Below are 27,147 nucleotides of genomic sequence, written 5' to 3' on the forward strand. Positions count from 1 at the left end.
GGGACCCGCGAGCCGGCCGGCCGTCCTGCCTGTCCCGCATTGCTTGCTCCGCTGCGTCTCGCGCTTTGGCGTGGCGAACAACGATTCAACGTAATCATTTGCTAGTGCCTTTTGTTTTTTCTAGTTCGAGCGTTCTGTGTGGAGTGGGTGTAGCGACAAGTGGCCATCATGTTGTCGTTCTGCGCAGCATTCGGCTGCGCGAACACCTGCGGCCGGGACAACGTTTCCAAAGGACAAGAAACTTTCAGCGCGGTGGGTCTCTGACGTGAAGAGGAAAAATTTCGTACCTACGAAATCAACTGTGTTGTGCTCGAACCATTTCCGTGACAGTGACTATTATCGGAGCTTGGGAACGATGCGGCCACTCGGAATTCCAATTAAATCAGCGCGACTGAAGCCCGGAGTCGTTCCGTCAGTGTTCCCGCACAACAATAACGCCTCGCCACCTCCAAGAGCGGCCTTCGCCAAAAGAAAGCGGCGGGAGGTAAGTGTTTAAGGTACCCTTGTGCCTGTCCGTGGTTTGCTTGTGTGGTCCAACGTTCCGCGAACTGACTAGAGCTATGTGAAGGACATAGTGGCTCGGGAAATATTTCTCATGCCCGAATCTCCATACATCGGATATTACACATGGCGCCTTGCATCTGCTGTGGCGGGGCCAAATCCCTCTGCCTCGAAATTAGCGTCCTAGCAATCGGCACCCGAGGGCCATAACTGTATACTGGATCGTGTGAACATATCCTGTGCGCCGCAGCGACCAGTCGGCGGCACGAGGCCCACCAGTTAATAAGGTGTGACTCGGCAGCCCGTCTGTTTTCTTTCGACGACATTCGTCAAAACAACCACCGAGCCACCGCGGTGGGACAGTATTTTTTTTTTTTAATTGCGTGCTATCAACGTTGTAGTACGCGGGGGTATATCTGTACAGCATAAAACTGAGACCTTTGGTCGGAGTTTAACTTTCGTATTCTCTCTTACTCACCCTCTGAACATATATCTGTCAAAATGCACCATATTGGTGCAGTGGCAGTAGTTTTCTGTGCTCGTTAGTAAAGTTGCACTCACTCTTGTGCTGTTAATCAGTATAAATCTGACTTCTTTTGAACAGAATCTTGCAACTACATTTTTCACAATGCAAAAGAACAGAGTGCAGGGAAGAGCACGTCTCAGGATAGTAAATTCCTTGAGGCTCCTAATCTTTGGATGTAGTCTAAGGCACTGTGGTTATTGATACTAAAGAAAGAAAATGCTTTTGTCAGTGTTTTCATGAATTTTTATGTATTTCTTCATAGTAGGCTGGCATTTGTGTTGTGCATATTTCATATTCTTTCAGGTCCTCACAGAAATGCTCGAGAACACGCCTCCTGAAGAAGAAGCTACCACTTCACCCCCTTCGCCATGCGAAGAGAATGTAAAAATCAGGGTTACAGAGGCACAGGTCGTCTCAAAGGAAACTGCTGACAAAAGCCTGCAAGTTAGCAAAAAACAGCCACACTAAAAATGTACTTCAAACGCATTGTATTTATTTTGTATTAATTTCGCATTTTTTTGTCCCAATGCGATACAAATATGTTATAAATATACTAGGAGTACAACACTGCATATCTTTATATAAAAATGTTTAAAATATGCTTTTTGCCTGTTGAGTATATTCCTAACATACTTAAAATGTACTTTCTTCAGCTTGGCAGGGTTCACAAAATCTTCCACCTATAGACTGACAATGTACTTTGAAAGTATTACTAATGTACTTGACCTATTTTTCATGCTGGCAGAAAGTACCCTTAGAATAGATTAAAAATATATGAAAAATAGGATACGCTCATATTTTTTGGAGCATTACAAATATGTTGCAGCTATATTTTCCAAACCAAGAAAAGTATACTAATAATATACTAAAAGCATAATTTATACCATTCTCGGAATGCACTAAAAATATATGAAAAATTTGATGCGCTTATATTTTTGATGCATTACAAAAATGTAGCAAAAATGCACCAAAAATATAGCTGCCAAATGCTGAAAATACGTCCGACATGTTGAAAACTAGCTACCGAGAAACATAAATGAAGGGCAATACCGACAAACACCTCAATGCGACATTTGTGTCCATTGTCATGACCCTTTTTCATGCTCTTTGGTTGACAGTTTTCAAAAGTCAATGTTACTTAAGCTAACTTACCATTATTTCCGTTCCTGTATTTTACCCACCCAGTCTGAATATATGTGACACAACTTCCTTTATATCTTTATTTAAAGCATTTGAGTGCAATGTCCCACCGTGGTGGTGCTGTGGTTATGGTGCAAGACTATATCCCGGTATATTTCCTACAGGAAATATACCGGGATAACAAAGTAGAAATTACGTGGGAAGGGATAAGAAGTACGGAGGATGTCAGAGTATGCAAAGGATTAAGACAAGGCTGTCCTCTATCACCGGTGCTGTTCATGCTTTATATGATAAACCTGGAACGGAGGATACAAGACAGTAACCTAGGTTTTAACCTGTCATACAGATTAGGTGGAAAGGCGGTAGAGCAGCGCCTCCCCGGTTTGATGTATGCAGACGATATTGTGCTCCTAGCCGAGAGTCTTTGCAAACTCTAGTTAAGTATTGCGGAGACGAAGGGGACGCTCTAGGCTTCAGTTTCAGTGCAGTTATGTCGGGTCTGATGATTTTCAACGGCTCAACTGATCAGGGTCTTAAATTTCAAGGCCTTGAAATATCTAGAGTAGCAGAATATAAATATTTGGGGGTATGGGTAAACGAAGGATTGGCATACATTGGAAAGCATGAGCAATCACTTAAGGCCAAAGGGCGAAGGAATGCCGGGATAATGAAGCATAAGGCATTGTGGGGATACAATAGGTAGAGAGCAATGGTTAGCCTTGATCGCCTAGTAAAGAGCAGAGACATTAGTCTGCCAACCAAGATCCGTATAACTCGTGCTATGGTCTTTCCAGTTGTGATGTATGGATGTGAGAGTTGGACTGTGAAAAAGGCTGACCACCGAAGAATTGACGCGTTTGAATTGTGGTGCTGGCGAAGACTCTTGAGAGTTCCTTGGACTGCCAGAAAATCAAGTCAGTCGATATTGTCGACCATAAACCCTGACTGCTCATTGGAGGGTCAAATTTTAAAGTTAAAGCTCAGCTACTTTGGTCATCTGATGAGAAGAGAGGAGTCGCTGGAGAAAGATTTGATGTTGGGAAAGGTTGAGGGTCGCCGGAGAAGGGGTAGGCAGCGAACGCGTTGGTTAGATGCCATCCTCGTGGCACTGCAGATAATGTTATGTGATGTTAGGAAGATAGTGAGAGACCGGAAAGCGTGGCGTGACATGGTCCATAGGGTCACGAAGAGTCGGACACGGCTGAACGACTAAACTGAACTGAACTGAATAGGTATGAGGTATTGAGGGGTATTTGGAAAGGAATTATGGTGCCCGGACTTACTTTCGGAAATGCGGTTTTGTGCCTAAAATCAGAGGTACAGTCGACATTAGAAACAAATCAGAGATCCGTTGGACGATTAGCACTAGGCCCCCACGGCAAAACTACAAATGAGGCGGTACAGGGAGATATGGGCTGGGCATCTTTCGAAGTACGGGAAGCTCAGAGTAAAATATTATATGAGGAACGCCTGAGGAAATTGGACAGTAACAGATGGGCAGCTAAGGTATTTAAATACCTGTACCTAAAAAGTGTTGACTCACAATGGAGGAAAAGAACTAGGAAACTAACTAGTATGCTAGTAACAACGACGGAGAAATAAAGAGCATGAAGCAACAGGTGAAAAACACAGAAGGTAAAAATTGGATAAATTCGATGGAAAAGAAACAGAGTGTGGAATTATACCGAAAGTGGAAAATGCAGATCAGGAAGGAAGATTTCTTTGATAACTCAAGAGGCAGTGCCCTGCTTTTTGCAGCTAGATCAGGGTGCCTTAGAACACGCAGCTACAAAAAGAAGTTTAACAATGGAGATGACACATGTGCTGTATGTGGAAACTCCAGTGAAACAATTGACCATATTATACTCGAATGCAATGGTATCCATCCGGAAGTTGATGCAGGCGCAATCACTGTTCCTGAAGCTCTGGGGTTTAGAGATAACAGTGGCCGGGTGAATAAGCCGGCGGTGGAAACTAGCAAAAAACGGCTGGAAGATTGGTGCCTTAAAAGCAGAGAAGTGAAATAATGTTAGTAATGTAGGAGGAAAATTTAATAAATAGAATGATGGTTTAGTTAACTATTCTAAATCAATATTTAAGATATATGGAGAAAAATGAGCATGATAGCTACTGCTACCACCCCGTTTCAAAGGGGATGCTCCTATATTCTATCCTTCCATCCATCCAAGACTTCTGTGCCCAAGGATGTGGGATCGAATCCCGGCCGCAGCAGCAACTTTATGATGGAGGTGGAAAGCAAGGCGCCTGAGTGCTGTGCAATGTCAGTGCACATTAAAGAACCCCAGGTGGTCGAAATTTCCAAAGCCCTCCACTATGGGGTCTTTCATAGTACTCGCAGCAAACAATTTCTGCCATACCATATCACGCATCATTAAATCACAATACAGTCCATGGAAAGGAAATACGCCTATGCCACTCAATATCTATTTACAGAGTTTAATTTTCAAGAAACAGTGCTACAATACACCAATATATAGAGTAACAAAACACCGATCTCGTGCTAAACGAAAGCAAGTAGAAAGTCCGGACCGCAGATCTGGATAGGTTCCAAACTTTGGACGCAACGTGTACTGAAAAGGAAGAAAACAAGGAAAACAAGAATTAAGGTAGGCTTTTTAACATTCAATCATATACTGCTACAAGAACTAGCTTTAGAAACCAGATGGTTTGTTCCTTCTTAACATGGTTATGAATGATGACAAAACAAAAGTAAAAAAAGCTGAGCTGGAGTTGGAAACCGCAATGTCTGAAACGCCGTATTTGAAATGTAGATTATGGCAAAGCCACCAACCTGTAATGGAAACCACAACGGGGCATTCTGTTTTTTTATCTGATCCTGACATGAATATAATAGTTCCATTTTTCAGAGTAAAGGAGTGCGGGTTAGAATCTTGGAAGCATTTTTTTTTTTTTTTTATCAGAGGATGAGAAGTGAAACATACTTCCTGTTTATGCATGAGGTTCAATAGCGCGCATCAAGAAAAGGACCGAACATGAGCGCTTGTGTTCTGTCCCTTCTTTAATGTGCGCTATGGAACCTCATGTAGATTACCCACTAGCCCGAACCCTGACCCTTCCTGTTTGATTCTTTGCTTGCTTTCTTCAATGCACTCGCTGCATTGTTGAATTTGTGACGCAAGAAACTCTGGACCATAGAGTAAGGTAGGTGGGGAAATTTTGACATCGCATGAACTGAAGAGGAAGGAAACAAGACACAAATTAAAGCCCTCTTTTTAACATTTAAAACAATCAAATACTGTAACAAAATAATAAATACTGTAAGCTGTAACAAATATGGCAGCCCCTGTTAATGCAAAATAAGTGAATAAAATTCTCAAATGCAGCCCAAATCTGGTCAGGTTAGATATACCAGTACTGCCCTTCTAAAAGCCGGTGTCATGATCACAGCTGACCGCATGCTTTCGATGATTTATAAATGCAAAAATGGACAACTCTCGCAAAAAAAAAAAAAAGATAAATGTGCCGCTTCTTAACATTCGCATCCACCATAGCTTATGCTACTTTGCACGTTCAGACGACAAGGACGGTCGACTCTGGCAAAAAAACAAGAAAGAAAAAAAAAAAAACATCTGCCGCTTCTTAAAGTCCGCCCTAATCCATCCTAATTTACAACGAAATTTTGTTTTTACACAGCAGCATTTATATAAAAAAAAAACACTGTTATATTACGAACTTCACTGCATGAACAGTTTATCTTTTAGCGGTGTAGAAAATACAAAACCCAAGTTCTCGAACCCTTCCCTTTCCGCTTAATCTTGAATGCATGCATTTGTGACTATAATACAAGCGAATTTGGAAGAAACAGCAAACGAAACAAGTAAAGCTTTGGTAACATACAATTGCATACCTCAAAACATCAGTACAGTTGAAATTTTCTGTGGAGCCAAGCTGCTCCCAACAGGTGCTCTATCATTAATTTTACCCACAGAAAACCTTTTGACCAAACTTGGGACATCTCAATTAAAATCCTGACTGACGGCTGGAGGTACAAACATTGCCATCAAAAATTATCATGAGCTTCATGTGTTGATACAACTGCTATGAAATGGGTACTTCCACAGAATGCGAAACCAAGTGGCGCTGTGAATGTTGTAACGGTGCCTGAAAGCCTGCAACTGCATTGCAGGTATAATAGGAATGGGATGTGCAAACAAAGTCTCAGCAGTATAGACCACCAAGTTCAGTTTGATTCTTGTACTGTAAGTTCTCAATGGTTTTCTCACATGAATGCCAACTAGCGCCCATATTGTAAACGTGCCTCGACTCGATGCTCTACCACCAGTGCTTGGAGTGGAGAAAACAGCCACTCCTCCACTTCAGGGCCAATTTGGATTCATGAATCCAACTCGGCATTTCCTCTGACAAGTTCTCTCTCCACTCGAAGCAGCGCAAATGGCGTATGGGGATGAAATTAAGGCGTACTTTTGGCCCGAAAACTGTGTGCTAAAGTAGCACGCTTAGTTTTTCATGTTGAGTCTTCTAAACAACCTTCGCAAGCAAGTTGGATGTTAAGAGCATAGTGGAACTTGCTTTGCGGGCTAGATGAAAAGGGTGGCTGTGAAAAACGACCAAAAATGCTTTTGCGCCTGGCAACAGTCGCTGCTGGTGACGTAGAGTTTACGCAGTACATGACATAGGCTTTGAGAAATGGTGTGAATACTTCGGTTGGTGTGAGATGTTCTCGCCCTTTGCCGCTCTGCCTTTTTTTTTTATTGCCATGCTTTGACAGACATCAAAATACATTGGAAAAAAAAAAGTAAAAGCCGGCACTTTCTATGAACATGGCTTTGGCCTTCAGAGGGCTCGGGGGCAAACGGTGAAAACCTGCATGCTGCTTCACAGTGCGTTTCAGCGCATACACCTGAATTCGGAGCCCTAACTGAAAATGTGCTTGAAGAGAATGCCTTCGCTGGCAGCGAATATCCATCCGTAGGACAAGCACACCAATGCACTCCCTCGACAGTGCCACGCGTCCGAAGACGCACTACGTACCCTCAGGTGACAGGCAAGCCATTGATGCGTGGGGTGCAGCACAGATGTCCGCACAGCCCCACCGCGCCTTCGGTGCACCCCAGCTTACTGCTTGCGACATGCTGTTCCCCCACAACAAGTTTGCCGCCGTTCATCAGAAAGGGCGAGCTATGGAAGGAGTGCGCCTCCCCCACAGCTCGAGTCCACCTTCAAGCTCACCATTAACCGTGAAATGCGCGCCTCAACTCTGCACTCAGTAGGCTCCGAAAAGTCGTTCACTTCATCGGCAACGACTTCAAATGTACCCACACCACAGGAGCATAATGCGATAATCAATTACAGTACTGGTACCGGCGGCTGATCACAGTTATAAAAGCTCGGCACGGGCAGCAAGAGGCCACGGCCACACCTGTAAAACGATAACGTGCCAGATGTCCTGGGTCGCTGTCACTTTCAGCCAATGCTTTAGAGAAAGGTTTGGTGCATCCTCGTCATATCCACTTTCGTGAAGTTTGGTATACCGGTAGAACAAAGTCCACACAGCGAGCAAACGATGTGATGTCCTCAGTGTTTACAAGTGGAGTGGTCGAGGAGCGGCGCCAAGGCAGCGGCATTGCGAACTAGAGATTCTTGAGAAAACTCGAGTTCTCTCTGGCACTGTGGGCGTTATTCGAGTGGAGGTTGTTTTCTGAAAAGAAAAACGGGCCTCAGGGGCTGCTTGGAGTAGAAGTTCGAGTGAAGGCGCAGTCGTGAATATGACGGTAAGACTAACTGCCACATTCGCGAACATGCCTTCACTGCAACTTCTACTCCAGGCCGTTTGGAGCGGCAGATCTGTTTTGTTTTTTGCCAGAGTCGACCATCCTTATAGTCTGAACGTGCGGCGTAGCATAAGCTTTGATAACTCTGATCAGCTGCCGGTACCAGTACTGTAATTGATCATCGCATTACACTTTTGTGGCATGGGCACATTTCAAGTCGTCACTGGTAAGCGAAAGTTTCGTGGCTCGCCCTGCGCGATGGCTTCCCCAGACGACGGTGAACTTCCAGGGGAGCAGTGTGTTACATGCAGTAAATTGGGGGAACTGGAGGTGCGGAGAAGCTGTGCGGACATCTGTGCTGCACCCCACACTTCAGTGCCTTGCCCATGGCAGTCGAGGAAGCGCATTCATTTGCTCATCCTACAGAGCGATATTTGCAGTCAGCAAAGGGCATGGCTTTTCAAGCAGGGTTTCAATTATGGCTCCGAACTTGTCCGAAAGAGACAGGGCAATCAATGAACAGAAGGGTAAATGAACATCGGGCAGACACAGGCAAAGCCCTCCCAAAGGCAGTTTCCCAGCATTTCAATCAGATGGGCCGTAAGGTTGTTGAAATTTATTTATTTATTCTCCATGTTGGGCTTTAAATCTTCAAGGGACACAAAATATAGGGTGGCATATCTAATCCATAAATTTAGAACATTGGAACCAACAGGAGCAAATATTGTTACGTGAAAACTATGTATTTACAGTATATTTACAACAGCCTCAACTAGCAGAGCCGCGAGCAGCAACATGGAACCAGGCCCACTTTGTTATCTCCTTGTCCCTTCCACGAGGCAAGTGAAGGAAACACTTCGTTGTCGTTATCTTGCAACAATATCTTGAAAGAAGCATTAGTATTCCTTAAATATATTTCCTCTCTGCCACAACTAGTCATGAAAACAATCCCATAAAGTGTAAATAGTACAGTTTATTCATAGCACATGTGCATACTCTGGATCCCCGCCCCCCCTCCTGTAAAAGCATAAGCTCCAATTGTTTTTTCAAACATGTTTGTTTCTCACTACTTCTTACTTTGGTTCCCCCTTGAATTGTTTCAGATAATGCCATGCTTGGCAGGTATAGTATACTCTGATTTGTTGTTATTTTGATTTCTTTTTGTCATTCTCTCCCCTTTCCAAAACCTCTTGATAGCTGTTCCTATGCAGCTGCATTGCTCATCAGGTCCCTTTGGAATGCTTGTTCCTTTCAATGTATGAAGGAGCACTGAACAAGGGTAAAAGGGGTACAAGAATGCTGAATTGGGTGAGTTGGTGAGTTTGCAGTTGTCCTTGTCTTCTTTGCGCTACATTTCCTAAAATGTAAAAGGGGTACATCTCAGTTTGCAGGTCGAGCCAACGTTTCGACAAGTGGACTTGTCTTCGTCTGGGCAAAGCGATCATCAGTGGCAGGGGTTTAAATACGCTTTTGCTTCCAAAGAAGAAAAGCTGTGGAGGTGAAAATGGGTGGGAATAAAGCAGGTGAAGGAGTGGGGAGGGGAGGATGGGTGAGAAGATGAGAAGAAAGTAGGTCATGGAGTGAAGAAAAAAAAAACATCTTCAGTATGTATTTCTCAGCCTGGAACCAGGGATCCTGTGGCCAGTAAAAGAAGTAAAAGCAGCATACCAGGAAAAACTACAATACCGGGTAGATGATTAGTCACCACTTAAGAAAATCCCTTAAGTATATTCCCTATGCAACATAACTATTCGGGGAAACAATCCCACATAGCGTTAATTGTACAGTTTATTCTCAATGCATGTACACTCTATTCCCTTCTGCAATAGCATAAGCTGTACATGTTTCTCCAAACACATTTCCCCCTTATCACTTGTTGCTTGAGTTTGTCCTCAAACCTTTTTTTTTTTTTTTTTTGCATTCATTTGTGGTTCACTGTGTGGTTATTATCCTGTGACTTTGTACACACCTCCCCCCCCCCCCCCCCCCCCCGCCACCACCACCACCAGCTTTGCAGAGTTTTAAGAATTGGCCCCCTTAGATATATTCCTTATCAGGGCCCTTTGCAAAGCCTGTCTCTTTGTAAGGTGTATCTGCACCAAACCCTCTTAAGTGGTGACAAATCATCTTCCCGGTATTGTAGTTTTTCCTGGTATGCTGCTTTTACTTCTTTTGCAGGCCACAAGATCCCTGGTTCCAAGCTGAGAAATACATACGTATTTACTCGAATCTAACGCGCCCTCGATTGTAACGCGCACCCGTTTTTCGTGACCCCCACCCCCGAAAAAAAAAAAAGCTCCGATTGTAACGCGCACCCGTTCTCCGCGAAAAAGAGTACCGCGCACCTAACGCTTTCATACAGCAATACAACTTTGTCTCGTTTGGAAAAGCAAAGATTTAATCTCGGTGCACTAAAAAACACACACACAAAAGGAAACGGCTTATCTTGCCAAGATTGTCACTATGCCGGCACAAGGTTCACTCGTCGTCGCTGTCAGACAACTCCTTGTCACTGCTGACGGATCAAAGCATCTCATCCTCGGTGCCGTCCATGACATTCGATATGCCACATTTTTTAAAGGCCTTGATGACCATGGCAGACGGTATCGTGCACCACGCATCTTTCGCCCATCCAGTGAACTCTTGCAGCGAGGCACGCTTCATTCTGTTGCTGGGAGTGAATTCATGGCAGCCACTCACAAGCCATTCGGTGTACAGCGCCCGAATCCTATCTTTCACTGGCTTGTTCAAGCAAACATCGAGCGGCTGGAGCTGCGATGTCATGCCACCTGGTATCACGACAAGGTCGGTGTTGCACGCAGCGAGCTTGTCCTTGATGCGTTGGTCGAGATGGCACTTGAAAGCGTCGAGCACAAGCATCGCACGCAGGCCCAAACTGCCGCCGGGTCTCTTGCGCCAGACGTTATCGATCCAGTCGGCGACCAAGTCCGTTGTCATCCAACTTTTTTCATTGGCGCGCACAATCACGCCACTCGGAAACACGATTCCTTTCGGGAGCGTCTTGCGCCTGAATATGATACGGGGGCAGCTTGTGTCCATCCGCGGTGCAACAAAGCATTGCGGTGACGCGTGTTTTTTCGTGGCCGGAAGACAACACGCGCACTTGCTTCGCCCCCTTCTTTTCAACGGTTGTGGTGGCAGGCATGTCAAAGTACAGCGGTGTCTGATCGGCATTTCCAATCTGGCCGAGGTGGTAGCCGTACTTGCGGCGCAAACTCAGAACGAACCGCTGAAAACTGTGCAGCTTTTCTTCGTACTCTTCAGGCAACTTCTGGCATATCCCTGTCCGCCTTCGAAGAGAAAAGCCTTTTCTCTTCATAAAATTAGACAGCCAGCACCTGCTCGCTTTAAAGTCGCTCCGCGTTAGCCCTGTTTGTAGGGCTAGCTGCATGGCCCGGACTTTGAGCAGGTCCGTCGTCACTGGCCGCTGCGCCGCTCGCTGCTCTAGAACATATTCTGCGAGCCGCTCTTCTATTTCGGTGAACCGGCCCTGCTTCGGTCCACTGAAACCTTTTCGTGTAGCCTTGCTGCCGAAAATCTTTTCCTTCTGCTTGCGCCAGTCCCGCACGCATGTTTCCGGAACTCCGAATGCGCGTGATGCGGCCCGATTTCCGTCCGTCTCTGCACACACGATGACTTTCCGTTTAAATGCGGCATCATGATGAACTCGACGAATCTTCGGCACGTCCATACTGGTCGGTCAATCGCAGAAAACGGGTAGGCTAACCAAAGCACATGTACCAGAGCACACGAAGGACGCTACTGCAGCTAGGCATAGACAGCTAGACCAGCTAGTAGGCTCGAAGTCATGGAGGAAGGAAGAACATAGGAGAGGCCCTTGCTATTCCCAATGCATTGGAGAAAGTGTGGCGGAAGTGACGTCAAAATTTAGGGTTAGCCAAGTCGGGCCATTAGCAACGGCGACGCGTTGCTATGAAAACTCGGGCCACTAGCAACAGCGTTGCTAAGGGCCCGAGCGAAGGGCGGCATCGGCTGCTTCTCAGTCGGTAGCGGTGGCCGCGACTGAATCTGAAATGGTGGGTTTTGGCTTCGTGTGTGGAAGCCGTACACGTCTCATGATATTACGCACTCATTTGTTATGTAATACATTTCATTTCATCGCCGAGTCGCAGTTTTTTCTCGTCAAAGAAAATTTTATGGCGCGCCGCGATGGCTAGTGTCAATCGCTTGCACGTCGGCGTGCTTCACCGAGTCTTGCTTCGATCAGTTCCTTACTGCAGCTACCCAGGTCTGTGCAAAAAAACACGGACAGGAAGCGGTTTTCAGCATCGCCGCCGCTTCGTGTCGAAAGTATGACCGTAGAGCATCGTACACCGATGGCGCGTGCGCGCGTGCGATATCGTATTTCTAGGCGCCGATGCATACCATATTTCTATTCATGGGGAATGGTCGCCACTGAACAGCAAGCTTTAAAGCTATGTTGCTCACTTTCTCGGAAGATTCAATGATTAGCGCCCGCAGAACTGTGGCCGCTGGTGGCTCGCCGCTATATGAATTCCGATTTGTACCCGAAGACCCGAATTGTTTATGCTCCGAGTGTACTGCATGCATGTTTACATATACAGATTATCAACACTAAGCGAACAGCATATTCAAGTGAGCGGTCAACCACAAGGGAACATATTCCAGCTATAGCGCTAGTGTGCACACGCATTATACTGGTGAAAGAGAATTTGTAACGAAAAAACAAGAAAACTAGTAGGTTTATTGTTTTGGTTTCATAGACAAACACTACCAATGCATGCACGTAAAGGTTAAAACTGCCTGCCCGAGAAACCAATGAAAAGAATAATGTGCGCCTATGCAAATTAGAATTTGCTCACTAAGCTGCTATAGAGGTAAAAGTTTTCATCCATAAGAGTTTTTTTTTAGAGCAAAGTTTGAGAATAGTTTCACTCGGTAATTTAAACTTGGGCTCATTGCCTATGAGTCTATTGTTTGGGGCCAACATGAAACCAATTCTGTGCACATGCACTTTTAGCAGTATGCTTTACTTTTCTCAGCCATGCTATACATAGTGTTTGTAATATTGTTTTATATACTGCAGTTAAGTGGCTCTTGCACCAGTCATACATGCAAGGTGACCTACCTTTTATCTCCTTATGCAAACATATATTTTCTCCTAAAGGGCAGAAAGGTCTTCATAAACAAAATTATGTGTATGACCTGGTTTTGCATTCTCTATAGAGAAGCCTTGTATAAATTTTGCCCTGTTATAGGGACACTATAACAATGAAAATTACAGTGGAATACCATGCTTCATAACCAAAACATTTATTCGGGGTCGCTCGACCACTGCATTCAACGAGTGAACAGACATATGGAGTATTATGCACACTTAAACAATTGCTGCATGTGTTGAATGACATATAGTACAGAACACAGTATTCATTAGTATTTTTTATACAGTAGCAAATACTTACATGGCATATTTACAGAGGACATTTAGACAACTGTAATGAAAAAGAGTATAAGTAGGTCTGCATAATTTATGTATACACAGAAAAGCTTTATAACGTCTAGAATTAATGTACGTCCGACTAGTTTGCTGTAACATGAAAACCATTGTTAAGCATATGGCATAGCTAGTTCACAGATGAGCACTGTTACAAAATATGCAAATGTGCAAGACATGCTGTTGAAACAATGACATACGTGTGTTCTGTTATAATGAACATATTCATAGTCTCCACAAAACTGTTTACATATGCACAGTCTGTGGTTGCAGGGTAGCTTGCAGGCACTGTAACAACGTTTTAGTTGCATTGAACTGTAAAGCAGTTCACAATTTCAATGCTCGCAAAAGACTTTTGAAGGTTGATGTTCTCTGAACCACTTTCCAGAGGCTTTGCATAGTCATCTGGTACCTCGAGGACAGGTTGAATAAAGCTTGACGTTCATGCACTGGAGCTTGATGCTCATTCACTGGCTAAATATAGCACAGAGGCTATGCTGTGCATGTCCTCCATTACACTGAGAGCAATTCTGTTGCTATAAAATGCAAAAACAACAATGTGTCGTATGATGCCAGTGCACGTTAAAAACATAGATCAGGACGTTCTCAAACCGGGAGATGGGAGATTCTTCATGTGCCTGCTCTATTTCATGATAATCATGTTGCAGTTGTCTTTGGCGGACTCTTTTCCATACACAGCCAGTCAGTACAAACTGAATTTGGCCATTTGTTAGAATATATCCACTCGCGCGCTCTTCTCTACATCGATGTGAGGCAATAGGGGATGGAAGTGAAAGCACCTGGAATCGGGACCTTTTAAGAATTGTAGTGGTTTTTCAAAGCTACAAAAAATTTAAAATCCATCACCATGGATGAAATATATGTGGAAGCCTTACATTCTGGCTTCTCGTAGAGCTGCAGTGTAGTTTAAGGGTAGTAAACTTCACACTGGCATAAGTTTACTTATGTGTTGCTTGTAGCTACATATTTCCTTTCATTTTTATGTCACGTAATACTAATTGCACCCCACTAACTGAAAAAAAGGGTAGTGTTTAAACAACTTTTAATACAATTTTCTGCTCTTCTAACAGAGAACCTATTTGTGGTTAGTGTTACCTTGGAGATTTGTAATAGTACAAGTTCAGACTGCTGTCATGACACCAGGAGGAGGAGGAAGATGAGGAGGAAAGGCAGGGAGGTTAACCCGTAAAATAAACCGGTTTGCTACCCTGCACTGGGGGAAAGGGGTGAGTGGATATAAAAGTTGTGAGAGAGGGATGGGTGAAGTTAGTGCAGTCACATCACAGACATGTCACATCATATCACGTCATAGGTTTCTGAAATCAAGGTACCTCTTTTCTTAAAACTCGAAAAATGATCTTGTGGCCAGCACAAGCTATGATTACTGTACACAATACATAGCACAAGTTCCAGAAAGGGAAAATAATGAACTTCTAGGGCTGCAACTTACTAAGGATTCAGAAAAGAAAAATGCAAGTGTCACTGAGCATCAAACTAAGCGAGCTTCATCTAAATCTGTTTATGGATTTCAGAAAACAAACAGTGCCTATTTACATACTACTGTCCCTTAAACTGAGTAAGCTTCCTGTACACTTGTCGCACATGAGTATCCTGGAAGCCTTCTGTGACCATTTTGCCTGCATGAAAGAGCCTCATATTCAAGAAGCACTCTGTGATGCTTTGTACAAGTAAAATGTAGTGATTTTCAAGTGGAGCAGTGTCAAACATGTGCTCATGAAGCTCTGGAAAAAGCTCTCTTTGCTGAAAGGAGTCTAAAACCTCATGCACAAGATCCCTCAGCAAGTTTTTCGATGTTATGCACTTAGTATGTAGTGCCCACCGCACAAGTGACTCACTTTTTTTGCAAATTTCAATTACGCTTTGCGATGGGTAGCGTAGTCCTCCCCTGCTTTTCCTCCGGATGAATGAGTAGCTATGTGCATCAGGCTGAGTTGTGAAAAGTGCTGCCGTGCAACGTTCACACAGCAGCTTTGCATTTAACTTGTGCGCAACATAGCCAGCCATGTAGGTAACTACTCTTGTTCCCCATTCAGTGATGTGTCCTGGATGAGAGATGTAGTCGTGGTCACTGGCTACTTGTTGGTGTTGCGCAGCTGTGTCATTGTCCAAAATCAGTCTTCTTTCTGTCGATGCATTCAACCTTTCACTTGCTGAAGCACTGGGCACACTGCTGCACGATAAGATTGCGACTGCCTCCAGCGGTAAACAGTTCCCAGTGGCAGCATCACCCAATTCATTTTGAATAATTACTCTTTTGAATGCGGCGCGAAACTGCTGTGTAGTTGGGTTGTCGTTGTGACCCCCATGTGACCTAATGAGGCCAAAAAAAAGTTCCAGATGGTCTTGACAAATTTTGTGGGCTGGAAGGTATTTCAAAACTTTCTTTTCCCCAACAGTGAAATTGTAAACAGCAGTTAGGCTTTTCATGCACGTAATGAAACCAATAAATCCTGTTTTCCGAGCTGTCTCTACCAGTCTTCGACCATTTATGGATTCTTTCAGAGATGAAAGGTACATGGTTGAAGTTTTAAACATGGCCTCAATGCTGTTCAGATTTCTCTCATTTAATGGTTTTTTGAACCCCTTTTGGTGCATGCTCCTTGAATTTAGTGCGTCAAATGTGTTGTTTATACACATTAAAAATTTCCCGGTAGGTTCAGAGTTGGCAAACCCTTCTAGTTTAAGCTCTCGGCATTCAGCCAGTGCTGTTGCAACAGAAATGCTCATTACTTGTGCTGCCAGTCTAACTTTCATTGGCTGTCTGTGCCATTCAATATGGGCTCTGCACAATTTGTTTGCCAAGTGAATCCCTTCTTTTTGCTGCAAATTGTGCAACCGTTCAACATGCTGCCATGCTACTGTTCTCCCATTATTATCAATGAAAGTTTTTTTATGTGCTAAAGCATTGCGCACAAGTTTTAGCATGTGGCAAGGATCGAGGAATGCAGCCACAGGTTCCTGGGTGGCAGGATGAGGGAATGTTGTTCTTAAGTAATCCACATTCCTGAAGCTGCACCCAAGCTCTTGCAGCATGGCCAAATTAGCTGGAGCACCATCACATGTAAGTGATACAATCATTGCCCCGGCATCATGAGCAAGCAACAGGCTTTGTGTGACTAAATTTGCGCGCTGTTCTCCAACGAGACCATCGACAAAAAAGTATCCTAAGGGCAGCTTCCATCGTCCATTGATGGCCACTGCCATGAGAACAAAAGCTGATTTTGCCTGAGGCAGGCAATCACTATCTACTCCTGTGCCGATGTCAGCAAACCCTTCAAAATGACCCCTATTCCACTGGACCTGCTGCCTGATTGCCATCTCATCGACCATCAAACTGCACACAGTTTGGTGGCCTTGGCTCTTCATGTCATCGCATTTCATTTTTAGCGCTTTAAATGCCTCGGTGGAAAACCCAGCATTACCGTCTACTGTTTGATACCACTTCCTTAGTGTTCTAGGGTGAGGCAAGCAGGTGTCGAAGACTTGACGTACATAATTATATGCTCGTGGCGAATAGAAATTTAGAGTAAGGGCAAATGCCCTGAGCTCAGGTGAGAACTGCCTAGGTACGTCTTTTCCAGATCGCTTTGATAACTGCCTTTTAAGGAGATGCTGATTGGCAGCACCAAGAGTGTCGAGCATGGCCACTTGCTCCTTTAGTAGGATGTTCTGCCGCATTAGTGTTTGCAGAACTGCCTTCAGCTCGGCATTCTGCTTCTGCAGTCTTCTTCTGCACTGCTGCAGCCTCTTGATTTTTTTTTGAGTCCTTGCATGGTCTTCAGCAAACTTCTTGGCGCGTGCTCTCAAGAAGGCTTTTTCTGGAGTGTCAGCCTATAAAGTGGAACTGAAATTTAGCCTCCTTTGACAACTGCAGGCTGCTAGAGTGCAGCCACATGTACTTTCATCAGTAACGATATGCAAATTTGGACTGTGGTTTACGTAAAATCAAAATTTTCTGGACTCACCGGCTCTTCTGTTTCTTGCACCATAGTTCCAAACCAGGAGATCTTACAGCAGCTACCTCAGCTTGATGTGGAGGACACTCACAAACTCAAAAATTCATTGATTTATTGATCAAAAAGCAGCATACATATATGTTAGATGTGTTAGCCAGAATCATGGGTGCAAAATCAAGCTAGAAACAGTCACTCACAATCCCTTATTACGCAGTGTCATTGGATTATAAGTAATAAGCGCATGCCAGAAATAGACCATTCACACACACACACACACACACACACACATGCAGTCTTTGCTGTTGAATAGTGTTTCTAGATTAACTTTTTCTTCTTAGGTAACTCTCTCTTTCTAAGTGTTTTCTGTCTGGCTAACTTACCGCTACTAGCTTTCTCTTTCTTGGTGTCGTAACAGAGCTTGGGGTTCGAAAGAGTTGTGGAGGCACCTTTACCTGCACAAATTGTTGTTTGCAGAATATTTTACGATATTGTGAGGAGAATAATGCTTAAATAAATGAAATTTGCAATGACAGCCTCATCAGCATGGTATTTTACTCACATGACATCCATTATCTGGGAACTCACTTTCCTCCGAAGATGAGACGCTAAAGCTGACCTAGAAAACAGATATTGTCACTGCATGTAAACCATACTCGGCAGGCGATGAATTTGCAATTCATACTATGTACTGAGCTTGCATACGATTTGAAGATTGGAAGTTTCAGCTTTCCTAGCACGATATATTCCCCATCCTTCAACAAATCTGTAGTTACCTGATCCTCCCCAGCTGCTTTCCTTCTTTTCATACTTTCTAAAGCTTTCTTAACCTCATTCTTCATCACTGGTGGAACATCCGACTGATTTTCCTTACTGCTAATCTCATTATTGTCCTGAATACTTTGATTACTGTACAGATCAGTATAGAACTCCTCGGCTACTTTGACTATATCTTGTCCACATTTGTGATGACATTGCCTGCCTTGTCCCTTAGCGCATATATCGATTTTTGCCAATGTCCAGCTTTCACTTTGCCGCTTTAAAGCTGCCCCCTATTCTTTAGAGCATGCTCACATTCCCCATGTTATACTTCCCTATGTCGGCCACTTTTCGCCTACTGATTAGCTTTGGTATCTCTGCCAGCTCTACCGTGTCTGTTGGGTTGGAATCTTTCTTAATTTGACGTTTCTTAATCAAATCTTTCGTCTCCTTACGATAGTTTACCAGTATCCTCCCCAACTATCCTCCTGCCTACTTCTACCGCGCACTCAGTAATGACATCTCTGAAATTATTGTTCATTGCTTCTAGGTTAAGGTCGTCATCCTCAGTTAACGCTGAATATCTATTCTGTAGCGAGATCCTGAATTCTTATGCCTTCCCCCTCCCCGCTGATCCGTTGACGGGCTTTTTTCTTACTAATCTGTTTCGCTCTCTCTTCAGATCTAGACTAATTCGAGACCTTAATCCTGTGGCCACCGCATCGCACCTTTCTGACTGCCTTTACATCATCCATGATGCTAGGGTTCGAACACAGTATGAAATCAATTCATTCTTAGTCTCCCCGTTAGGACATTTCCATATCCACTTCCGGTTCTTCTGTTTACTGAAGAAGGTATTCATGATTCTTAAGTTATTGCGCTCTGCAAACACGACTAGTAACTCCCCCTGCTATTTCTAGAACTAATACTATATTCACCCACTGCCTGGTCTCCAGCCTGCTTTTTTCCTACCTTGGTAGTAAAGTCACCCATTATTATAGTATACTGCATCTTTACTTTCCCCATTACCAGTTCTACGTCTTCGTAGAATTCTACATGGAAGTTAGCACTCTCCAAACGAGGCATGAAGGCGACAACTGGGCATGATTTTAGAGAAAAAAAAAGTCAATAAATTGTGAGAAAAACTTTCAATGCAGAGTAATGTCAGATACTTTGAACAGATTTATCAAATAACACCCAAGAGAAAAATGTATTCCACTAAAGAGTTTCTGCTTGTATAGCCAGTTACCTCTGCAAGTGCTGAAGGACCAGAAGCACTACGAAAAAGTCCAGACGTCGATGGCAAGGCCTCCGGGCTGGTGTCATCTCGATGGCTGACTGCCTGTTAAAACAAGATTCTTGTATAATTAGCAAATTAATAGCTTCATTCATGAAGACAACTGTTTTAAGCAAACATCACACTGAAAGGCTGCTGATGAGAATCCAGCTACCTGAGTGGGTGTAGAGCTCCTTGGATAATTCACGCTGCACATGGCATGTTGTGCTGAGATGATCCCTAGGTCAGACTCGTCCCCAAGAACCATAGACTCCTAAAGAAGTGATGGATCTGCTTAAAACTTAATTGGCTTTTTTTCTTTTTTCCTTATAAAGACAGCAACTGTTGAATATCTACCACAGGCTACACACGAGCTGTAAGCAAATAGGTACCTGTGCAAGCTCAGGATCTTGAGAAACTGTCAATTCAGGAGGAACCAAGTAGGCTGCCTCCTGTGGAACGTATTCCTCCGTATGAAGAGGTTCCTAAAAACGGCATGAAAATAAAAGAAAAAGCAATGGAATTTCAACATTTAGAAATCAAATCAGTGCCAGAGCTCACCTCTGTATCGCAGCTCATGTCCACGTTCCTTGTGCAGCCACTAGCCTCAGTTGACTTCTGTGACATTTCGGGGACCTAAAGTGGTACACATCAAATGGTCATAGTACCGGGAAATTGTTGCAGAAAATATATAAATTAATTGGATCATTTATATATGGTAACTGAATAGGTTCAATGCTTTTCCTCGCTTGTCTCATATTCTATGCGGCATTCGTTAGCGATATATACATATATATGTTCACACCATGCAAGGAATCGAAAGCTCTCGAAATACTCGACTTCGATCTCCTTCTGCATGCTAAAGCAAGCTAGAACCTTGCAATTGTGCTCATAACGTCAGACCTAGCCGCATGCATATTCATGCATGCACGTCAACGCAAATTCTATCTCACCTCGTTTTTCACCAAAAGCGTAGGAACAGCATCAACTGTTAGCCGAACGAGACGCGGCGATGTGCGACTGAAGTGCTCCGGCAGAAAATGCTTTGAGCACACGCACGCTCGCTTTGGAGGTACCCAGTTCATCCGATTACACTTTACGACATCAATCCACTCCTTCCGACGACATTCTGTTTTGGGAAACCTTTAAAAGAGAAAGAGCGCTACTTAATTTTGCTTCAAATTGAAAGCAGACGAAATACTCACTCGTGGAAAGTGATGCCCGATTCCTTGAGTCGCGTACGCGACTTGCAGCCTGGGACGCAGCAGCTCGGCATGATGCCCAGCCCTAAAAAGCTAGCAGCAGCCTTCGACGGGCGAACAAAGACCCTACGTTCGCGATGCTATCGCGAGAAGTTTCGCTTGTTTCGCCTTTACCCGACGGCGCGTAAATTGAGCCGGCTGATCGCGAGCGTGGCGTGGAGGGTACAAGAGCGTCGCGGGGAGAGAAAATGCGGAGGGAAAAAGAGGAGGAGAGACGTTGCAGCTTCCGGTCGCGGCGCGGCCGCGCCGGCTTCAAAAAAATGACGTCAGGGCCTCTCCTAAGTTCTTTCCTTCCTCCATGCTCGAAGTGCATACCAGGCGGCCATTTTGAAATGCCGATGGCGATATGATATCGGAGATTTAGGGTCGTACTCGATTCTAGCGCGCACCCAATTTTTGGACACGATATATCGGAAAAAAGGTGCGCGTTAGATTCGAGTAAATATGGTACTGAAGATTTATTTATTTTTTCACTGCATGACCTACTTCCTTCTCACCCATCCTCCCCTCCACACTCCTTCACCTACTTTCTTCTCACCCACTTTTCCCTCCTAAACTTTTCTTCTTCGGAAGCAAAAGCGTATTTAAACCCCTGCCAGTGATAATCACTTTGCCCAGACGAAAACAAGTCCACTTGTCGAAACGTTGGCTCGACCTGTGAACTGAGGCGTACCCCTTTTACACTTGTTCAGTGCTCCTTCATAACGGGTAAACCATCTTCTACCTGTCCCCTTTCAAGAAACACGTGTCAGCATCGAACCTGCTTTCGGTGCTGACAATCGTCTACTTCGCATATTAGATTTTCTTGCTGCTGCTGCTTTTCTTTTTTTTTTTTTTTCATGTGATGGAGGCACTGGTTCCATGCTCATAGAAATTCATACCCAAGGAAACATTCTTTCACTTCTCGCCCTGCTTCTCCCCCCCCCCCCCCCCCCCCCCTGGCTTTTCTTCTTCGGAAGCAAAAGCGTATTTAAAACCTCCACCAGTAATTGTGCTGCCCAGACGAAGACAAGTCCCCTTGTCGAAATGTTGGCTCGGCTTGCTAACTGAGGCTCCCCCTCTACACTTGTCCAGTGCTCTTTCATCCTACAAGCGAATTCCCTACTTTGATCTAATAGATGTGCCACCTTCATGGTCCCAACAGCGCAACAAACTTTGTTTAGACTTGATGTTAAATTCCTCTGTTCATAGTAAAACTCAAGGTGTATCTGGGACAATTAGATTTCTAACTGCTTAGACTGTGCAGCTCTGACAGGTCAACTTTCAGTGCCCCAATGAGGCATTTACACTGCCCAACTTGACACACAGTACTTTCAGAGAGAATCATGCTTAGCAACAGGTATAAAAAATAATGCAGAATAGGTGCCTCTTATAAAGAGCTACAGGTTAACTTAATTTTCATTGCAACAGTTGATCAACACTTACAGGACGGCCAAAACACTCAGCACCTCCAGTATTTCCTGCTGCTGCACCAGCCATCCCAGAAGTATTGAAGACGTCAACAAGTTCTGGCAACTCTATAAAACAACAGAACATTACAGAAAGAAAACATGAGCAACACTGCGCATCAGAGCTTCAGATGGGTGAAGTTTAAATTTCCCAAACTTATTTAGCTACCGACAGCACAGAGCAACACAAAGATGCTACTCAGCTAGAAATCATCTGCACTATGTCGTGCAGCAACCAACAATGCTACTGAGTAAAACTTATTTGCCTTTGTCTGGGCCTTAGAAAATAACCTTTTATTTATTTATTTTTTCGTTTGCTCCTGCACAAGGTCTGCAGACATAATTAAAAAGGTATCACTTGCAGAGTTTAGAAATCGTTCTTGAGGTGGCACCACAAAAGGCAGCTATGTATTGTACAACCAACAGACATATGAGCTACCACTGCACAGCACCAACTATAAGATTGGAATGCAAGGAGGCAGTGTCCATATTCCAGTGTACATAAAGCAATACCTACAGGAAGAAGGTGTGCCTACGTACACACCCACCAGCTGCTCGGTTAAATGGACTCACTTGCTCAAAATAATGCGCAATGGTCTCAACTGCCTCAGATGAAACAGACAAAGCGAGCACTCAGATTAAAATATTCAAGGTGCATTCTGAATGAGTGAGCCCAAGAAAATTTGCACTTTTCTTTCTAGATGCAAGATTTCTGGTTCCCAATTCAACGAAAATGTTTGTACTCTAAAAAAGTAGTCGCATACAGTGCCAAGTCTGAACGACAAGCACTGTATCGCAACAGTGCTCAGATAACAACATTTTAGCGCACATTATTTGGATTACATAACTGGTATCAAAGCCTCCCTTAACCTTCACCCACTGGAAATTCCGACAGAAAATTGCACAACTTTGTCCTCATTGACCAAACTTGCTCTTAGAGTCGCCACTACGCACTTCTCGTTGCCATTATAATTCAATGAGCGTTCAGCATCTTCATGGTCACACTGATGCTTTCAACAGGTCCTTTTTTCCTAGACCAATTGCAGCATAGAATAAATTACCCGAATCAATAGCCTCCAAGCATGACATTTAAATTTACGACTATACTTGCTGCCCATCTAAATGAACAACTACAATGGTTTCCTTTCTGTGCAGTTTTTATTCTTTCGAGTTAGTTATGTTGCATTTGTTTTTGCTCTTATACTGCCCATAGTCTGTTTTAGGAGTTTTTGAATTGCGCTCAGGTACAATTTATGGTATTCTTGAATTGCTGTTGTATTACTGCATTGTAGTGCCTGTTCTCGTTTTTCATTTACTGACCGTTGATACATATGTTATCGATTCCCCCCCCCCCCCCAATGTAATACCCCACTTGGGGCCTTTAAGGGATAGAAAATGATGATGAGACACAGTAAAGGTTATGTGAACGCATAACTTTTTCTATCACGCAAATAAGACAGGCAGTCTTGTGCTCGTGCCAATAACTTTGGCATGTAAGTATGCGGCGACATAGCACAGCTAGAAGCAATATAAGGACACAGGAGCACGTGGCCTCCACACTTTGCAAAGTGCTGCCACCGACATGTGATCAGAATCAGCAGTAAAGGCGCACGCAAAGTAAGCTTGGACGGCTCCTTTTTCCGAGGATGCCCTTTACATTATTTCTTTAAACAAAGAAATAAGTGGTCAGTGGTACCATGGATTGACCCATAATTTGATGAAGATTGGACACAGACATGGCATCCGGATTGTTCCCTGCGACATAAAACAGAGCCAAAGGCATGTTTGGTCGAGTGAATAACCAGGAGTTTAAGACTAGATGCCAAACTGCGCACCGGACAAGGTACTCCGATTGTATCCAGGGGATTGTTTACCAGATTCCCTTACATTGTGGGAAGCAATACATTGATTAAAACTTCCTGCTGGGCGAGTTGGTAGTTCATCTTGATGTAGGTTTTTTTTTTTTTTTTTTTTAGCGCAAACGTCTCGCCTTTCTTGTCTGTCTTTGTTTGCGCTAAAAAAAAAAAAAAAACCTACATCATGGAATACATTGGACAAACAGGAAGATTCATTAATAACAAAATTAGAAAGCACACTGCAGCAATATCGGAGAAGTCAGACATCAACCTCCCAGTGCACTGCAAAGGCTGCTTTATTTGTATTTGCAAAGACCAAAAATGACCAGCTGACCTTCACAATGGGAAGGTTTTGAGAAGGAATAAAGACAGGTTAACAAGGGAAATTTTCAAAGCACATGCAATCAGGAACTCGGAAGACCAATGTGTTACCACGCCTTCAATGGTACTGTTGAAAAAGGAATTAGATTACGCTTGTTGGCAGGATGTTAAAGATAAGGAAGAAGTTAGCTGCAGAGGTAAAGTGAAGGGAGAAAAGATGCGTGGGTTCAGATCAATATAGTTGTCAGTGCAGCGTTGTCCTTGTGTCTGTGTGCGCTTCTTCGGTTTTGTTCCCCTGCTCCGCTGCCTTCTTCCAAGATGTTACACCAACTAGCTCAACGTTCTACTCTATTATTGTTCAACTGAGTGATTTCATGTGAAAACCAAAGCCTTGAATGTACACGGCATTGCGTTCCACTGTTTAGGGCATTTAAAAGGCAATAGATGAGAAATGTATGCGACAGTCAAGCACAGCAAAACTGAACATGCCCGCGCCTACATTTCTTGCCATCACTACCTTGTGTTTCGCCTTGCAGCTCGGAAATTTATTTCTTTCCCTACTTCTTGCTACGCTTTTCCCCTCTTTTACTTCTGAGTGAACTGCACCACCTTCTTTCCATATTCATAGCCAACTTTACTTTTTTATCCTATGCACTGTATTCTTTCCTTCTAAGGCTTATGTAAAGTTGGCTCCTTAGTGTTGGTGAGCCTGATGGTAAAGCCATTAAAAAAAAGCAATTTTGCGTTTTTGTTTGTTTGTTTTTTTTATATCTGCCCTTCGATTCTAAGTAGTGCGTGTGCAGTGATGTAATTTCAAGGGAAGTACATCCCCGTGGCCAGGTGCACTTTACGACAACTGATTGTTACCAAAAATGTTTTTACCATTTAGGCAAAAGATGTCGCTTATGGAAGAGGAACTGGGACTTCAGTTTCATTTTACTATATCCGAGTTTACTATAGTGGGGTTCCACTGTATTAGCACTGCGCTGCGTGTTCATTGTCAGTTTCGCTGAGTTAAGACAGTGCACTCTTAGACAGGCCCTCCAATGGTTAACCGGCTTCAAGACAGCAATAAATGAACCAGCTGTGAATGGACCCCTTTCTAAGTCAAGCCAGAGCTTTGAAATCAATACTGAATTGCAGGCAGTCACAAATTTGCAGTGATGGCAGATGAGACTGGGACAGGCATTGAAAAACATTCCTCATCATATGTCTATTCTGCACATGCACCATGCCAATCATTTAACGTGCCAGAGAGTGCCATGTAATGATTAATCACAGGCCTTTAATTGTGACACTCAATTGTACAGTGAAAATTCTTTCCTATTTACAAAAGTGATCACTAGCTGTAACATGAACTGTAGAAATTAACACAGAGAGCTGAGGCTGTGTGATCACTACATGCATAATATCTGCATTCCCAGGCCATTAAAATTGCAAACAAGCCATTCCTTTCTCCAGTAGACACAATATGAAAAATTTTTGACTGATTTTAACTCTTATTTATGTGGAGGATCAGAATATCGCAAAAGTGTATTTAAATTGCCAATGACAATTTTTTATTCAATATGAGTTATGCATAGATAAGCCTACTAACTATCAGTGCACGTTAAAGAACCCCAGGTGGTCGAAATTTCCGAAGTCCTCCACTGCGGCGTCTCTCATAGCCTGAGTTGCTTTGGGACGTTAAACCCCACAAACCAACCAACCTAACTACTTCAACATAGCCAAAAACATGTAGTTGCTTACCTTTTGATCTAATTCCAGCCTAAGATGCTGTCTCCCCATTTTTGTTTTCCTGGCTTCTATTATACAAAAAAGAAACACCAGAATTTTTTTTCAAAAATGAGGTTTAACTGCTTAAACACAAACAATTTAGAACTGATTCCTAGCTTTTAACAAGCAGCAGTCATTCATCAATAAGAGGCCTGGAGGAATGTAAGAGACTAATGGTATAATGAATAATGCAATTTGAACATTATTTTCAATAGCAAGCTGTGGTCCTTAAGAGAATAGTGAAAGCTTAGCATCAACACTAAGGCAACAGGTGATGCCACCAAGCTGCCCATTAAAGCTCACAAAAATAATTTCTTTTGCCGATGTACTGCATATTAAACTCGCTGAAATTGGTGTGCCAGACTTACTGAATAACATAAAAAGCTTTCTGCTAAATAATTTGACAATCTACCAGCTCCAAGATGCTGTGGAGCTGGCAGATACACATGGGGTTCACGACCACCCTGTGCAGGATTTCTGGCTCAAACAGGCTTCTGCTGCACACTGCTAACTCGAATAAGGAAGTTACTACATGATGATCTTAAAACATATGTTAATGGCCTGCAGATCTATTTAATTTCCGACTCTGTCTCAGGGATTAGATTGCAAACGTAAGCATTTTATGCTGTTGTCAAAAAAGGAAAACAATACATTTTTACAGAAATCTAAAAAGCAATACAAAACATTTTCTCATTATGGCCTATAACACACGAATGGAAGGTACAGAAGACAGAAACCTTGCTGGTCTTCAGTTGATGGGCATCACCCTATCCCTCCTCTTCCTCTAGCATTGCATTCAGTAATTTTTCCAGATTGCTGCGCACAGCTAGGAAGAAGAAAACCTATTAGTAGACACTCTCATACCAGTCTTTGCTTCACTCTATATTATGGCTTGTGAATGACATCACTTGCCTTAACATACAAATGCCACAGTTCAAAATTGAGCTCTTGCTCTGAAAAAGCAATGACTGTTCATTTTTGTTTTTACATATCGAACACACTGGGCGGGGACACTT

The 27,147-nt window shown here is 43.5% G+C and overlaps 2 protein-coding genes and 1 long non-coding RNA gene across 3 annotated transcripts in view; 1 reads left to right on the forward strand and 2 right to left on the reverse strand.

The window, feature by feature from the left end:
- LOC146187755 (uncharacterized) overlaps positions 1 to 2,127 on the forward strand; it is a 33,578-nt gene extending 31,451 nt beyond the window's left edge. Inside the window, exons 5-6 of the mRNA XM_084603523.1 lie at positions 188 to 484; positions 1,331 to 2,127. Coding sequence (XP_084459649.1) covers positions 188 to 484; positions 1,331 to 1,495 — 462 coding nt within the window. The 3' untranslated portion in view covers positions 1,496 to 2,127. The remainder of the gene's footprint in view (positions 1 to 187; positions 485 to 1,330) is intronic.
- Positions 2,128 to 4,368: 2,241 nt separating this feature from the next.
- On the reverse strand, positions 4,369 to 27,106 carry LOC146187756 (uncharacterized). The gene is made up of 4 exons (XR_014707432.1): positions 26,869 to 27,106; positions 26,105 to 26,160; positions 22,156 to 22,247; positions 4,369 to 4,758 (listed from the first exon to the last, which is right to left on the reverse strand). It is a non-coding gene; the product is annotated as an uncharacterized LOC146187756 (long non-coding RNA).
- On the reverse strand, positions 18,940 to 20,095 carry LOC146187757 (uncharacterized). Its single transcript, XM_084603395.1, has 5 exons — positions 20,030 to 20,095; positions 19,861 to 19,953; positions 19,644 to 19,742; positions 19,442 to 19,534; positions 18,940 to 18,951 (listed from the first exon to the last, which is right to left on the reverse strand). The coding sequence occupies exons 1-5, from the start codon at positions 20,093 to 20,095 to the stop codon at positions 18,940 to 18,942; spliced, it is 363 nt and encodes a 120-aa protein (XP_084459521.1).
- Positions 27,107 to 27,147: the final 41 nt, after the last annotated feature.

Source organism: Amblyomma maculatum, chromosome 5 (genome assembly GCF_055883805.1).
Source record: "Amblyomma maculatum isolate TAMU_Amacu chromosome 5, ASM5588380v1, whole genome shotgun sequence".
NCBI classification, from domain to species: Eukaryota; Metazoa; Arthropoda; class Arachnida; order Ixodida; family Ixodidae; genus Amblyomma; species Amblyomma maculatum.